At 55.8% G+C, this 16,919-nt stretch overlaps 1 protein-coding gene across 2 annotated transcripts in view; it reads left to right on the top strand.

The window, feature by feature from the left end:
* Positions 1 to 16,919, top strand: part of LOC150038937 (WW domain-containing transcription regulator protein 1-like) — a 46,253-nt gene that overhangs the window by 18,838 nt on the left and 10,496 nt on the right. For both annotated transcript variants that reach the window (XM_090328227.1, XM_090328226.1), the window contains exon 3: positions 14,013 to 14,152. In XM_090328227.1, the coding sequence (XP_090184353.1) occupies positions 14,013 to 14,152 (140 nt within the window). The remainder of the gene's footprint in view (positions 1 to 14,012; positions 14,153 to 16,919) is intronic.

The following is a 16,919-nucleotide window of genomic DNA, read 5'->3' as shown; positions in this document are numbered from 1 at the left end:
GGGGATGTCAGGCCACCCAGAGGGTGGAGGTCCCTGCCAGCATGTTTGGGCAGAACAGAAAGACCGGGCCTCCCGTCCGTGCAAGCCTGAGGTATGGAGAAGTCTCGTGGTATGCACTGGCAGCTGGGAGTTGAAGAACGCATAACGTAGCCGGAGCTATATCCCAGAACCTTTCTCAGTTGATGCATGAAGAGTGTTTGGGGCACCGAAATTTTTCCATTCTTCCAGCAGTGGCAGGAGTGGAGGGGTGGCAGGGGTGAGCCTGACGAGGCCCGTGACTGTTCCTGTAGTTATCCTCAGGTGGCATGGGGGACAGGCCTGGCGAGGCTCGTGACTCTTCCTGTAGTTATCCTCAGGTGGCATGGGGGGACAGGCCTGGCGAGGCTCGTGACTCTTCCTGTAGTTATCCTCAGGTGGCATGGGGGACAGGCCTGATGAGGCCCGTGACTCTTCCTGTAGTTATCCTCAGGTGGCATGGGGGGACAGGCCTGGCGAGGCTCGTGACTCTTCCTGTAGTTATCGTCAGGTGGCATGGGGGGACAGGCCTGGCGTGGCCTGGGACTCTCCCTGTAGTTTTTTCTCATGTGGGACCTTGCCTCCCTGTCAGAGAATACTTCCAGGCAGAACTGTGTTCAGATCTCAGCTGTGCTCTTTGTGAGGTTTCTTGCTTGTCCACATCTAAGGTCCCGAGGACCTTAGCCTGCACGGATGGCTCTCTCACCTCTGGCATTCCTTCATTTTCTTCCCAGGTACCTGCAAGTTTCAGGTATTAAGGGGCCCTGTCACCTTATGTCGATTAGGACACCTTGTCTGTATCATATCTCCAGTGAACGGGGCTCTGCAGTCCTGGGCAGGTCTTGCAGTCTTCTGCCTACTGTGGGGGCGGGAGGATTAGAGGTAAGCACGCCAGGCCTCTGGCACCAAGATGGGCGTGGATGGATGCTCAGAGAATCAGGTCCCCTCAGCTGTGTCTGCTGCCCCTACAGGCATGCCTCGAGGAATCTGCTGGTCACAGGAGACTGGCCCCAGGCTGCTCCCTGCTCCAGAGCTGACAGGCCTGGACTCTAAAGTCCACCCCAAGAGTGTGAAAAGTGTCTCTGGAAAGTTACTTCAAAAGAAATTGTCGTTCTTTACTGGATAGGGGAGATGATGCTGCATAGGCCTGTTGAATACGCAGTGGCGGTATCTCTTTCAAGGGGTCCTCTGTGCTGAAACAGGAGCTTTGTTTTAAGGCCCCTCTTGGCCAAGGATAGACCATTCATGATGGCCTGTTGCACGCTTTGTTTCTGATTCTGTGGGACGGGGGCTTGGAGTTTGGATTTGTAGAGTTTTCAAAGGCTCCACATCCTGTGTCAGAGCGAGGCCACTAGAAATAGTGACACAGACCAGTCGAGGAAACCGTGGTCAGGAAGTCACACGGCCCAGGCACTGGGCTCGTGCCAGCCTTCCCTTCATCCTGCCATCCTCCACCCTTACCCTCCCAGGTAGCTGGGATCACAGTCGGATCCACCTGTCCTGGAGGTTCTTCCTTCTGCTCATGGCTCCTGGGGGTGTGGGGGTGACCGCATAGCGTGACAAGTGAAAGCTCTCTCCCACAGCTTGTCTAAAGCCTGAGGGAAAATGGGATCGTGGCTTTATCAGGCAAAACTTGGTGTGCAGCCAGGGAGGTTCCTGTGTGAGTGGGGAGGCTGGCGGGGGGGTGGGTAGAGTGGTAGGTGCTTGCCTAGCGTGTGCCCAGCTCAGGTCTGTGATTGCTAGCACAGGGGAGGGAGTGGCTGTTAAGAGCCTCGCCTCATCTCCTGTGGCTGTGTCGAGAGCAGCATTTCCACCTCTTTCCCGTCTTTCTTTCCTGTCAGGATAATCTTCGGGGCTGTAGGACCCGATGATCAACCAAAACATGGCCTAAGTAACTGGCATTCAGTCCGCAGGAGAGCCTGGAACATAGTTTCTCAAAGCACATGGCGGAATGCAGGGAATTTATGGCACTGGGCAAGTTCAAGGAAGAACCAGTTCCAGGCAGGGGATTTGATTCTATCAGTCGTGGAGGAGGGTTAGTCATGAATGGGGTGGGTAAGGATAGGGTAGAATTTTGAAAGGATGACAAGAACGGGAGGCAGTGGGGAAATGAGGGGGGGTAGCCAAGGCTTTGGAGGCTGTGGCTGGAAGCGGTGGACTCGGTGGGCTCGTGCGCCAGGCGGAGAGAAGACAGGAAATTCTCCACGGGCTGAGCTGTGACCAGGGTGTCTGGTGAAGGGACATCTTCCGCAGAGCATCCTGACTCCTGAGGTGCCTGCCGTCAGGATGGCCCCCGTCCACCAATATTGTTCTCTGGCCTTCCTTGTTTTGCTTCGTTATCTTGGATAAACAGAGGGAGGCTGATTCATTTTTAAAGCAAAACAGGATGCACTAAAATACCGCGAGTGACATGGAGGCAGACTTGCACAGGCACGTACAATCTTGTTTATAAAGGGAGCGGACAGTGTGGTCAGGAGACCCCCTCCCCGTCTGCTCCCCTTCCCCCATCCGGCTGGACCTGGCCCAGTTCTTGGCCAACTCACTGATTTCTTTGGAGGTCAGTGACTCAGATAGCAAATCTGCACGGACCACAAGGACCAAGCAGTGGTGCTGTGAGGAGCTGCCACTGGAGCTGGACTGTCTGGGCAGGAGGTGAGAGGCGCGCTCAGGACCAGAGCAAGAAACCTCAGCACCTACAGGATGCGCACACGGGTGTGGAAGCAGAGGCCCTCGAGCCCACTGTTCTCACACTCCAGTTCCTTCCGTCATGGTCTCCCCCCCACTGTCCCTCACCCTCCCTTCGTCCTTGTCTTTCTTTTGGGATTGTTTGGTTTCTTGGGGACAGGGTTATTTTGTGGAACAGGCTAGCTTCAGATTTCGGGTCCTCCTGCCTCCTCTGAGTGTTGGGCTTGCGGGTCTGTCTTGCCACATCCAGCTAAAGAGGGGTATTTTTACTTGTTTACACAGCCGAGTCTGAACTTTTCCAACACCTGGTCAGAGAGCACACTGTATTTTATTTGTATATTTAGTGAGCACTTTGCATATTGTTTTATACTTAAACCAGCCCATAGGTGTGTTGGTAAGGCATTTCTTATTTATTTTATGTAATGATGGTACTAGGGCTTGAACGCAGGGCCTAAGTGCTGCCCCTGAGCTGTTTTGCTCAAGGCTAGCACTCTATTGTGGGTTACAATGCCCACATTAATGTTGGGAACACTGCACAGTCATGTGGGACTGGAGAGCAGAAACATACAGCGTCTGCGACCGCTCCAGGGATCCTGTTTTACAATCCCATGTAGAAAGTGGTCAAGAAAGACCCTGCAGTGGGTGCCTGAGCAGAGGCGCGCTCAAACACAGCCCTGCACGTCTCTGAGGAGTGTCTCCCTTTCTAGTCCCCTTTCTCGTATTTAAATTTTGTCTTCACGTGGTTGTACTAGTGGGTTTCAGTTTACACTACTGCAGTGTGCACAGCTCATCCTGATAAGCCACTCCTTCCATCCCTCCTCCTCCATCCCTTCTCCTCCCCTTCCCCCCACCCCTTCCTCACCAGTGACATCAAGCTCTTTGCTTCCCTCTCCACGTAGGCAGTAGTACTCCTCGACTCTTTGTCCATTTTTATTGGTCTGAATTCCTCCCATTGTTCCCCTGCTCCGCCATGTGTTTCAGTTTTCTGATACTGTGTTTAAAGGGGTTTCACCGTAGAGAGTCACTCCTCAGTCTCTCTGGCATAGACGACACTCGAGTCAGCGTGGTGGCACGTGTCTGCCGATGTCTTATGTGCATTCAAAGTTTACTCTTGCCCTCTCTGTCATTGGGACTGGTGCTAGGGTTTGAACTCGGGACCTTGTGCTCTTGTTTTTAGAGTTCAGACACCATGCATTGGTACAGGGACCAGGGATATTAACAACAGAGGAAACCCTTCTCTTAAGGAACCTTATTTCCAGTGCAGAATAAAGGCGTTCCAACTGCCAGGTGCTATGTTGGCAGGTGGGGGCTGTGGTTTGGGGTACCATGGATTTAGGCCGGCGTGTGGGAACCTTTCCCAGGGTGTGGTGCCAGGTCGGGGGCCCAGGACCCATCTCGTCGAGACACAGAACGTGTGTATCTGAAGTCTCAGCCTTGGCCTTGTTTTTACAGTTTCTCCGGTAGTTCAGCTGACCTTGAACTCGCGGTCCTTCTGTTCCAGTCTCCATAGAGATGGGGTTATAGGTGAGCCCCACTCCAGTCCTGGCTTGAGCTCAGGGCCTGGGCACTGTTCTTGGGCTTTCTCAAGGCTAGAGCTCTGCCACTTGAGCCACAGCACCAGCACCACTTCCAGCTCTTTTTTATGTATGTGGTACCGAGGAATGGAACCGGGGTCTTCCTGCATGCTAGGCGAGCGCTCTACCACTAGGCCACACTCCTGGCCCCTCCTGGGTCTACTCTTGCCTTGGATCTAGATTTTGAGTGGCACCAGGCTTTAGCTAATGGAAGTGCTGCAGTTCAGGTTTATTTGGCTATGTGGTATTGATCTGAATTTCTAGTGTAGTCAGTGCTTGTTAGTCCAGAATGCTGTTCTCTCACAGTGATGTCTGCCTAAGACTTGAGGTGGAATGAAAAATCCAGGGCTCCAGGCCATCCCCTTGGTTCTCTCTGAGATCTGAGGTCATGGAATTTTTTTCATTTGCCAACAAGAAATAATGGCTGCCACGATGGAGGGTTCTATGTAAAGAGAAGTATTTTTCAAATTCATGTGGATGAGAACTGATGGTGGCTGTGGCAGTCTGTCACGAGGGAAGTGCGTGTGACCTCCCACAGTGCACCTGGGCTTTCCACGGCGGTCAGGGAGGCTGGGGGAGAGGGGCATGCATTGTGAGGAGCGTGACGAAGGCTGTGCTGCGGGGTAAGTGTGGGACCCGTGGTCAAGCAACCCTGCGGCTGGAAGCCTCTTCTCACGTCCCCTGTCACCTTCATGTGCCTTTCCTTGCTCGGCCCCCTCCGCTCGTACCACCCACCCCCTCCAGGCTCTCTCCCCGTCTGCCTCTAATGTCTCAGACTCAGACCGAAGTCTCCCTGGCCCCCAGTGCAGGAATTGCCGTCTGGCATTTGCAGGGGTTTGGCAAAGTTCTGAGGAAAACCATCTGGAAATATTTTTGGCCTTACAGCTCACAGTCAGTTCTAATCGTAGCGCCGATAAACAGCACCTATGTGGGCGAATGTGGTCATGTTCCAATAAATCTTGATTTTCACAAACAAGTTGCCTGCAGATGTAGTCAGCTGCCTTCTGCGTGTCACCCCTGGTGGGCTTCCTGGCACATCTGACCTTCCCTTGTATCTGAAGGGCGCGGCCTTGGCCCCGGCCTCCTGCAGACCCTGGGAATGGAAGGTGCCCTCTCTGGAGTTGTGTTCCACACCGCTGCCCCTGCCCATCCACCTGGCCTGCCCTGCTGCGACTCAGGAAGAGCTCCCTGCCTCTTCTCCATCTCCTCCCCAGTGATCTCAGCAGTCATTTCCAGCTCAAAACACTCTTATTACGTATTGGGAGACAGGCCACCACCTCAAACTAACATTTATCACAGTAAAGAGCGGCCATGTGTGACTTCAACAGCTGGCTTTCTTACGTTTCTTACACACAGACCCCTCTTCCTTCAACAGCTGGGGTCCTCACGTGAGAGACACACGGGCCCCTCCTTCACCGTGACGTGAGGGACACACAGGCCCCCCCCCCCACTTCACTCTGGCCCCAGGTGTGATTTCCTATCTTTTGCGTTACAGGAAATGCTCTGTATACTGGCAGAGGAAGGTAATACCCAATGAAAAGCTTCACTGAAGTTCAGATCCCTGGAACAGGCATGGTGCTTGATTCATAGTTTCAAACCCGGCCCAGCTGATTCCTGAACTTCAGATTTTAGACGAGCCTACTTGGATCTTGTCAAGGGAAGAGTAGTGTTAGACTCTCCTTTCCCGCGGGGGTCGTGGGGTTACCGTGAGGGAGCTGTGGGTGTGCTCTGACCCCTCGTGGGGAGAGTGGCACCAGAAGCTCCCGAGAGGGGAGCCTAGCCTCCTCTCCCTGGAGCACAGGCAGAGGTGGACGTTGGAAAAGGAAGCCTCATTTCCTCTGTGGAAACGTGTATGTATCTTCGTGTGCCGGGTGACTGGCAAAACAATAGCTGCTGTGGAGTTTCAGGAATCAAAGAGGAGGAAATAGCATGTGGGTGACCACAGCTGGTTGGCGGGAAGGTGAGACTGGCCAGCCCTTGTCTGTGAGGGGACATGAACGCCACTAGCCTGTCACAGCTGTCAGACCTGCGGCAGTGAAGGGGCTGTCCACGACTTCCCAGCACGGGGTGCAGCCCTGCTCCACGGGATACAACTTTGCTGGTGTGGACAGGAAGGTCAGCTTGTGGGGATAGGCATGGTGGGGGAGCACTCCCGTGATCCCAGCAGCTGGAGAGACGGAAAGAGAGGAAGCACGGTCAAGGCCAAAGGCTCCATCTTCACAAAGAGCCCCTGTGCGGTGGCTCCTGTTTGTGGTCTCAGCTCCTGGGAGGAATCGGTAGGGAGGTTGTGGTCTAAGGCCAGCCCTGGGTAAAAGCACAAGACTCTATTGGAAATCAGTGGCTGAGGTCATGGCTCAGGTGGTAGGGCACCTAACCACAGGAAGGATTCATTTAGTGAAAACCGCTGTGGGATTGCCTGCCGCAGTGGGGGGAGTAGGGAGGGCCTGGCCACTGCCCTCCGAGTGCTCCAGTGAGAAGCCGTGGTGGACTCCCCTCGGGTGGCCCTGCGGCTGCCCGGGCCTGGGTCTTTCCCCTCTGTAGGTCTCTCAGGTCTGTTGCCCGAGTTTGGCGGGGACGGAGGAGCGTCCCCGGAGGCCCAGGAAGCCAGAAGCCATGGGAGCCACACGCCCTTGGACGGGCCGGGTGTGCCCTGGCCAGGACAGGCCCCTGGGGTGGCCAGGGGTTACGGGAGACAGCACCCATGTGGGTCACAGTTGTTCAGATTGCACTGCTCACGCCGGCGGCTGGTGAAGAAGCGGCGTTCATGTCCTCAGAGCCGGTATTACAGGCATGAGCCACCGGCTGCTGTCAGGCCTTTGTGTAGCACTTGGCCTGGAGCCCAAGTGCCTGGCCGAGCGGGAGGCCCTGGGTGCTGAGCTGGGTGCTGTGAGCAGCTCTGGCCTGCGGGCCTGTGGCGCTGTGCTGGCCCTGTCTCTGTGACTGCCCGGTTCCTGTGTGTGAAGTGCCTGTCTCCTCAGTGCCATGGCCCTTCCTTCCTCCAGCCCACAGGCGTGGACTCCGGGCATTCAGGCGGCCCGGAGCCTCAGCAGCTCGAGCCCCCTGCTTGCCCCTGGAAGAGGACCATAAGGGTGCAGGGCCGTGGCTTCTGCGAGGTTGGCCTTTCGGGGCCTGGCTTCCGGCACCTGTCCTTCCACACACCTGCCAGTGTGTGCTGGGGCGGCTGCGAGGGTGTGAGAATGGCGGGGAGGGGGGGTTTACAGAGCCCCCAGCAGCTGCCCTGCCTGTGGCCTGCAGGCCGGGCTGGGCGCTGAGATTAAGGTGGCAGCTGTGACTGGAGCGGGGGCGGGGGGTCATGCAGCACCCTGGGAGCCCTCAAGCTCAGCCTCCCTCTCCTTCACGTCCCACATTCTCAGAATTTCAGCCACAAGTTTGCTGGCACCCTAGGCCCTGTGTGTATAGCAGGCCTTGTGCACATGGTTCCTGAAACCCCTCCTGAATGGGGAGTAGAGGCAGATGCCGGCCTAGGCACCCTTGCAAAGCCCCGTGCCTGAGCCCCCACCCCCACTTGGGTGCAGAGGTGCTGGGAAACCCGGCCCGCCTGGGCTGCGGGCTGGGACCCTGTGCTTTGCCTGTTAGGACAGGTGAAAACAGCTCGCAAATTCTACTTCTTTTGTTTTTGGTAGGCCGTGGCGCTTGAACTTAAGGCCTGACACTGTCTCTGAGCGCTTCAGCTCAAGGCCAGCGCTCCCCCACTTTGAGCCACAGCGCCACTTCAGTTGTCTGGAAGTTCATTGGAGATAAGAGTCTCAGACTTCCCTGCGCAGCCTGGCTTTGAGCCATGGTCCTCAGATCTCAGCCTCCTGAGATCTGAGTGGCTGTGATGACAGGCGCAAGCCACCCGCCCTGCTCCGGATCTGCTACTGATAGCACCCTCATTGCTGTTCATGAGACAGGAGAACTTCTGCCTCACAAGCTCTCTCAGCTCTCTGTCATGGAGGGTGACCTCGTGGGTGTCTGGCCTGGCTCTGGCCACGGCTAGGCCTGGACGGGGTCTGACCCAGCATGGCCCCGTGCACAGAGGCTTCTGTGCTAGACGTTTGTATGTCGCCAGAGAAGCCTTCCTCCCTGGCAGCCTTTTGTTGTTGTTGTTTGGCGTTATCTCATCATCCAATCATGATCCAAGGGAAATGTCTGTTGATGTTCTGCATTACGAAGGTGAACAAAGAGAAGTAAAGCACTAAACTTTCTGTGTGGAGTGGGGAAGTGGATGCAGTCTCTTGATTTCAGGAGGGGCAGCTCACAGCCCCAGGGCTTACCAGTGGACAGAGAGGCAAGGGGAGGGGGTCGGGGAGGGGAAGCAGAGTAATGAGGGAAAAAGTACAATTAAATTATTAGCCTTATCAGGAAGGAACTGTCTGTGCAATTGTTTCTAAGCTAAAGCAATCACAAAGCCGTATTTCCCCTTGGGTTGGAAGCTTCTTCATAAACCTCCATTAAGATGTCAGCGTTCCTTGTGAAGCTGTCTTGATTTGCATTCCTATGTACAATTATTAACAAAAGACCCTTTATGTCTTCGCCCAGCTTGTTTTCAGTCATGAACCCCATTTTACTGTATTATTTCATAGAATCTGGTTACCAGACTGAGCTTAGTAAATCATTTCTGGAGGAGATGGAGAAGCCAGTCTTACTGGTGAGGGTTAGTGTGGGAGCCCAGGTGGGGTGGGGCGAACGGGGGAGGCCCCCACCCCAGGACCCTCATCCAGACCCAAGACCTGCAAATGCCCTCCTCCTCTTGCTGCAGTTTAAAAATTCTTGGCTAAAACTTTGTGTTTTTTGAAGGTTGTAAATAGATTTCCATAGTTGAAGCTGAGAGTATAAAGAATCCTGTTGTTTCTTTATTGTTATTGTTTAAAATGGGGCGTTTTTTTCCCTGAAATACTTGGGCGCCAGCCAAGTTAATTTAAACAGTGACAAGCATACCAGCAATCGGAGGAGGTTCGTGGCCCCTTGAAACTTGCTTTCATGACCAAGCAAGGCAAGTAGTGAGTGCTGTGGCCTGCACGTGGAATCCACACCTCAAAGAAGAATGATACGAATGTAACATGGGGGACCATGTGGGATGGGAGCAACGGAAAGGGTAGAGCAAGAAGGCAGGGTGAAGCACGGGGTTCACGTGTGAAAACAAAATACTAAGTCCCACTATGAGTGTGTTAAAAGAGGGCAAGAATGTAACAGAGGCAGGGAATTTGATGAAAGTTCATTACATGCATGCATAGAAATATTGCAATGAGCCAGGAGCGTGGCCTAGTGGTAGAGTGCTTGCCTAGCATGCACAACGACCTGGGCTCGGCTCCTCGGTACCACATACTTAGAAAAAGCTGGAAGTGGTGCTGAGGCTCTGGCAAAAAGCCGGAGGACAGTACTCAGGCCCTGAGCTCAAGCCCCAGGACTGGCCAAAAAAAAAAAAAAAAAAGTATTAGAATGAAATCCTTTGTGCAATTCACAGATGCCGTTCCCACAAGCCATGCCCCTGAGGACGAATGGCACTTCTCTCTCCTGGGGCTGGGCTCTGGCCCGGTCTTGTGATTTCCACTTCTGAGGTCCCTACGGGAGGGCTTGCTGTGACTGCTGGGATTTGGGGCCCAGTGAAGGCTGAGATGCCTTGTCTCTCCACCCCCGCCCCACACCCCTGCTCACTCACCTGGGCTCACCCCAGAGCAGGCCTCAGCAGCAGGACCTGTGGTCCAGAGCAGGAAGGGTTTGAACCTTCCCTCTGCCCGCCCCTCTGTGGGTGCAAACTACAAATTCAGCTCCCCTTGCGTTTTCCTGGGCTTCCCCAAATCTCCACTCATCCAACTCCCTGCAGAGCGTGCCGGGCACTGCTGGTTCTCCTGGTGGTGAATGACGGTTAGAGGCGGGGTCAGTCTCCAAAGGAACTTCTGACCGGGCAGAAATGAGGCCGGCCGGCCTGCTGCCAGCACTTGCAGGCCACCAGGTCCCTACCACGCAGTGAGTATGTCGCTCCGGACCCTGAGACCCACTGGCCTGTCAGTTTATAGTTTGCGGTATGATGGTACAGACATCACTTATTTCCCTAAGTGAGCGGGAAGGTTGCTGAGCCATTAACACAGGGAGAAGGTTCTGAGTTACAAATTCTGCGACCACTGTGGAAACCTTTGTGAAGGTTCCTCAACAAAACCAAACCAAACCCTCGACCTGCCTTATGCCCTTGCTTCGTGTCACGAGTGCAAGCTGAGGCGCCCAGGGGCCGCCTGCACGTCTCCATGTTTATCTGAGCTCTGCTCCCCGCCGCCAGTGCAGGGTTAGCAGTGGATGGAGAGGGCGCCCACCTGTTAGGAAGAGGTTGAGGAAACACACAGCTGCTGTAGTTGAAAAGAAGAAATCCAGGTGGTTAGAGAGGCCTTCTCCTCGTCTCTGTGGCTGGACAGGGGAGGACACAGATGCCCAGATGGGTCTGGACGCACAGGTGGGGTGTGGACGCTGCCCTGTCCTGCTGAGGGCTGTGCCCTCCGCTCAGCAGGCAGCGGCCGGGAGCAGCCACCCGAGCTGCTTAAGTGCAGAACCCCAAATCATCTTCTCTCACCCCTGGTTAGGTGACCCTCAGACCACCCCTTCCCTTGCAGGGCTGTCACTCTCCTCCGCTGTCCCCCCGGCAGGACAGGGTGGGTGAGGAGTGCAGTGACGGTTTGGGGAGCCAGAAGTGGGCTCCGTGCCAGGCGGGTCTTGTTCTTGTAGGGGTGGTTCTGGTGGACCAGGGCTCCTGCCCCGCACCACGAGCACGTGTAAGTGGCAGGCCCACCTCGTGTGTTTGGAGTGCAGCTGCCCCCACCCGAGGCCAGTTTAGAGTAGGTGGGGGTCCCCTGGCTGGAGGGCCGTGGTGGGGGACAGTGTGGGGAGCCAGCCCGCCCTAAGGCTCAGGTGATCTGTACTGCACCCTACGTTGCTGAAAACGGTTTTTTCTTCTCTGGTGCTAGGGATGGAGCCGAGGCCAGAAGTCCTGGCCCTTTCCTCGGTTTCTCAAGAGATTAGGAGAATGAGGTTAAGCAACTTGGCTGGGTTTTCAGAGGAAGGTCACACTGGCCCCAGTTAGGTGTTGCTGAGGAGCCAGGCGCAGTGGTCCCTGCCGAGGGGTGAGTCACCATTTCCCCAAGGCTCTTCTGGAGGAGGGGCGCGTTCAGGGGGTCCCCTTCTCCCCCGGGAGACACCGCGCTGGTGAGTTCAGCCCTGGCAGGCAGCACGGATGTTAAGCTGTTCCTGCCCTGGTCTCCACTCCCACGGCTGCTGCCTGCTGCCCGCGCTGAGCGGCTTCAGCAAGGCTGGCTAGCCACGTGGAGGGAGGGGATGGCAGCACCCCACAGCTGGCCGGGCGGGGCGGAAGCCAGGTTCTCCCCACTCCACTCCTGAGGCTGCTATTTAAACAAGCAGGACCTCCAGGCCTGGCTCTGGTGGAAGTGAGGATTAGAGCCTGGTAGTTAAAAATACAATCCCTGCCCTTCGCTGGGAATTCCAGGGACGGCTGACATTTTTGGGTTGGCTGGTGAATGGCAGACGCCGGAAGCATGCCCCCAGATGCTGTGCAGTCTTCTTGCTCCTCTGGCCGGGCAGGCCTCCCGACTGTTACTCCCAAATGAGAGACACGGCGGTCTTTGCGGCCCTGCCTCAGTGGCAGGCTCCTGGAAGCTGGTGGGCACACATTCCATGAGAACAAGGAGGGCCTCTTCCCTGCTCACACATGCCATCAGCCTCGGTCATACAGCACAGAGAGCACGGCTTCTGGAATGAACCTCTGGAGGCGGTGCTCGTGGTGTGTCTGCTGCCGTCGCAGGATCTGCCTTTGCCTCGGAGTCTTCTTAATTGTCGTGTGGAAGAGTAGGGTAGCGGGTCAGGCTGCTGAAACGTCAGGGGCTCCCTTCCCGTGCAGTCAGCCAGGCAGCAGGGCAGCGTGGGGAGGGGGCCTGAGCCAGGTACTGTGCTCACGCCTGTAATCCTAGCTACTCAGGGATCTGAGATTGGGAGGACAGAGGTTTGAGGCGAAGGTTTACTAGATTCCCTCTCAGCCAGTAGTTGGCAGGGTGGCATGTATTTGACACCCCGCCACTCAGGAGGGCTGGGGTCTGGTGGATGGCAGTTCTCAGCCAGCCAGGACAAACAAGTCTGGAGACTCCGTCTCTCACACAGAGAAGCTGATGTGGGATCCCATCGTCTGTCATCCTAGCTGTGCTGGGAGCATAAAACAGAAAGATCACAGTCCAAGCAGGCATCTTGGACAAGGAGGAAAACAAAAACAAAAGAGTCATAGCTCAGTGTTGATTCCTGACATGGGCAAGGTCCTGAGTTCAAATCCTAGTGTAGCCCAAAGTGGAAAGGAAATGCAGTAAAATGTAAACCATATCTTTTCTCCTGGGAGGCAGGCATTCATTTCTGCTGGCCAGTGCAGACCAGGACTAGGCTACCACTGGGGCCCGCTCCCCACGCTGGCCTGGTTTGCGGGGGGCATCTATACTTCAAGGGGAAGGGTTGCCGGGCAGGGGGATGGATTCACTTGGGCACCTGCCCTGGGACCCTTCTCTGGTGTGGGTGAGAGAGAAGAGCCAAGCGCCACTGGCAGACACGGAACAGAGCAAAGGCATTGCTTCAGGAAATGGGAAGCAGGTGTGAGATGGGGCACCACTTCCCGAGACCTGAAACTTGAAGTAGAACGTGGCTGCCATGGGCCACTAAACTGAAGCACAGCTATTCTCTACCTTTGAAACCAGACAAGGAAAAGGAACCTGACTTCGCGTGTTTATGTCCTCATTCTAAGTGGGGGGAATTTCAAAACTTCATTGTACGTCTTGCCAGTTTCTGGCCAGCTGGTATGGGATTAAAGATTGGCATAGCATCTGTTGTCAGCTGACGGGGCGAGTTTCCGCCTCCAGCCCTATCTGGATCTGCCTCCACCTCACCAGATCTGCTTCCTTTCCATTTTTAGCCTCGGGGTCTGATGGGGACAGTTCATGAAAAGCAAATTGCAGCTCCGAGTGCTCCAGGAAAGCCCTGCACCGCTCATCCTCCACACCTAAAGTTACTGTAACGCGGAGAAGGCAGCAAGCCAGCACATGTTCAGGGTCCCTCTTCCTCAGGGATGATGGGTCTTCTGGGCCTTGATTAAGCCTGGGAATACCACCGGAGCCCTTGCCTGCTCCGCCTCTCCCTCCCCCCCAGCTCTCCTGTCCTGGGCTCTGGAGGTGGTGCCCTCCCTTCCTGGGGCAGTAGAGCTGGGAGGATGGGGTCTTCGGCCCAGTCCCAGGGAGGTTGGCGCCACCACAGGTCCATGAGGCTATACCTGAACACCGAGTGCAGGACCGGCTGAGGAGAGGGCGCTGGCCTAGCAAGGAGTTGGCCTGAGTTCACGCCCCCATGGTCCCAGCATGCACGTGTGCGTGTGCAGACACACACACACGCACACACACGTGCGCTCACATACACATAAGCACACACGCACACACATGTGCGCGCACATACACATACGCACACACACATGCGCGCACATACACATACGCACGCACGCACACACACATGCACGCATATACACACACACGCGCGTGCACGCGCGCGCCTTCTGGAGAAAAGACACTGTCAAAGCCTCCCTGGGGGCTGGGGCGCTTGCTGTCACCCAGCCGCTCAGGAGGCTGGAGGCTTGAAGCCCGCCTGGGCCACGGGGGTCCCTGTGTGTGGCCAGACACGGGTTGTGATGAACTGCTCTCTCTCCTGCAGTCACATAGAAAAGATCACCACGTGGCAAGACCCTCGGAAAACCGCCAGTCATCCCCTGAGCCGTGCGACGCTCCACGCAGCCCCAGCCACCTCCACGCCGGTGCCACAGAGATCGATGGCCGCATCCCAGCCCAACCTGGGTAAGCCTCCAGCCTGTCCGCAGGAGCAGGGGTCCCATGACTGCATCCCAGCCCCAGGGCCGCTGCCACCCCAGAGCCTCCTCTTGGCCTCTGGTAGGTGCTCCTGGTCCTCGTCTCACAGTGACCGTGGTCTGCATCTTCAGCCCGGCCAGGGCGTGCATGCATGGGTGCGTGCATGTCTAGGTAGTTGTGCTCAGATCCACCTGGCTCCCCATAAGGAGTAGCAGAACCCCATCGTGAGACCCCAGGCCCATGTGGAGACAGGCCCCCGTCGTGACCTGGGGCTCCTGGTGCCCATCGTGAGATGGGGCCCCAGACACCAGCTTGGACCCTGTCAGCTGTAATGCTGGTGAAGCAGGGGTTTGAGTGGCCCCCGGCGTGGCCTGCGGTGAGGGCCCTGGGGGGGGTCAGGGGGCCTGCAGTGGAGGCGGGTCTTAGTCTCCTTGCAGTCCTGGCAATGGCGTGGTCCAGGGCGTGTCCTCTGCTGGCCAGGGGCGGCCCTGCAGCCCTCCCTCCCTGCCAGGTGGAGGGTGGGGTCTGGGGCTGTCACCCCACCTCCCCCTGCGCGTGCCCCTCTGCGACCCCCTTCACATCAGCTGACCCATCCCTCCTTCCCTTCTGGAAGTCTAAATTTACTCCCGGGGGCTGTGCAGTTGGTGGTGGCCAGGACAGCTGCTCTCCCAGCTTTGCTTTGAACCACTGGCGGCCATGGCACCACCCACCATACAGGACACCAGGCAGGCCAGAGCCTCAGCCGAGAGCATTGGCGCGAGAGAGAAGGGCAGGAAAAACAAGTCTGAGCACAGCACAGGTAATGAGCCTGGACGCAAGCCCAGCACCAGGGCTCAGGAAGGACACCCCCCACCCCATGCTGATGACATACTGCTGGGGGAGCCTGGGGTCAGAGGCTAAGGCAGGGGGCTGCGAGTTCAAGGCCAGCCTAGGCCAAGGTCCACAGAGCCAGAACCAAACACAGAAGACACCTTCTACATTTCCTTGGCCTGCTTTAACACATATGTCAAGAAGGTCTTTAAGTTTCAGTAAAGATTTTTTTTTATTAGAAAAAGGCATAAAGGATGGCACAAGTTCAGGCAGTCTCAGATCCTCACCACAGAGGGTCAGGCAGCTTCCCACCTCCCCTCCCCCGTCTTCCTCACTGAAAGCTTCCAGGATGTTCTTCTGCAGATCTGCACACAGGTGGATGGCTGTATGTCAGGACGTGACCGCGACCCGTAGATGTATATGTACATGTACATGTATATAGTTAGCTTAATACTTAGATTTATTCATTCCTTTTTAGCACTCTAATATTCTACTCTGTTGATAAACCATACTTTACTTAACAGCCCCTTGGGCTGAACTGTCTCCTAATTGCTCAGTATATTGCACCTGTGTCGTGCGCTGCTGCTACGTAGTGTGTCAATAATGTGCGTATGGAGATCAGGGGGTTCAGTCTGAACACCCTGCTTTTGATTTTTGATATTGTGGTTTGAATTCAGGACCTTGCGCTGGCTCAGCTTGTTTTCCAGCTGGCGCTCTACCATGAGCCATGCCTCAGGCTTGACTTTTTGATGGTTTATTGGAAGCAGTCTTGTAGACTTTCTGGCCTCTGCGCCTCTCTGCTCTGGCTCTCAGCCTCCTGTGCAGCTGGGATTGCAGGCGTGGGCCGCTGGCCCCTGGCACGTATTTTTTAACCAGGCCCTTGCTTTCCCACCGGCTCTGCTCTGCGTCTGTCCCCACATGTTTTCACTAAGCCTCAAATGGAAGTCTCACTGGAAATTATTTTGCTTCCAGTATGTGTTCTGAATTTTGTTCCTTATTATTTTTGTCCTTTGCCTTTCAGTATATTTCTTAGACACCAGTGAAGAATGAGTTTTGCCTTTGCCAAGGCTTAACTGTTTGCAGAGCTGGAACGAAGTGAAGTTACAGTGGGGGAGGGAAGGGGAGGCTGGTTACGTCCTGGCTCACAGCAAGTCCCTTAGCTGCTTCAGCCCCGTAGTTCAAGCATCAAGCAGAGGCCGTCCCGGCCTACTCTTACCCCGGCCGCTGCAAGGCCTCCGGTCACTACGGTTAACCGGAGAACAGTCCACCCTGCCATCTAACCTCCAGGCCCTGCCTGGCCTGGTGCACTCCATTCAGGAGAGGCGTCTGGGGCCCTTCCAGCCTTGTTCTGGCTTCTTTGAAATCCAGGTTTCCTCCCGGGCTAGCTCTGCCGGTTTCCTGTTTGGGATTTGCTGTTGTTCTGTGCTTGGCCTGGCTGGGACAGTGGCACCTCTGGTTTGTGTTCGGTGACTTCTCAGCGCCAGCCAGTAGTTAGCAACATGTGTGGCTCGTAGACTCACAGGTCCTGTCTCTGGGACTCCGGGGCTCTCTTGTGCAGGCATTTTCAAATAATGTTCACTGAGATGGCCCAGCGCATGACTGACCGGTGCTGGCCTCCTCCTGGCCTGTCCAGCCCAGCTGTGCCCCATCTTCTGAGCCCCTGCTTTCCGCAGAGCTGATCAATCAAAAAACGGTCTCTAGTGAAAATAAAACACATGAATCAGAGTTTCCACTTCCTGTCGGGACAAAAGTGTACCCATTGTCTGGAGATAGGCAGGCCGCGATTGCTGGTGTGGGGTTGAACTCCACACATGGCCCCATGCCAGTTTTTGCTTGCCCCAAGTTGGGACCTCCTGTACTTTTCCCGGCTTATGGTGGGCTGGAGTCCATGAATCTCCTGAGCCCAGTGGAGGCCGTCAGGGCCACACACTGGGCTGGGGTCTCC

This window comes from Megascapheus bottae, unplaced genomic scaffold, assembly GCF_031878675.1.
Source record: "Megascapheus bottae isolate mThoBot1 unplaced genomic scaffold, mThoBot2.hap1 H_3, whole genome shotgun sequence".
NCBI classification, from domain to species: domain Eukaryota; kingdom Metazoa; phylum Chordata; class Mammalia; order Rodentia; family Geomyidae; genus Megascapheus; species Megascapheus bottae.
The sequence above is the reverse complement of the archived record's forward strand: the minus strand, read 5'-3'. Positions and strand labels throughout refer to the sequence as shown.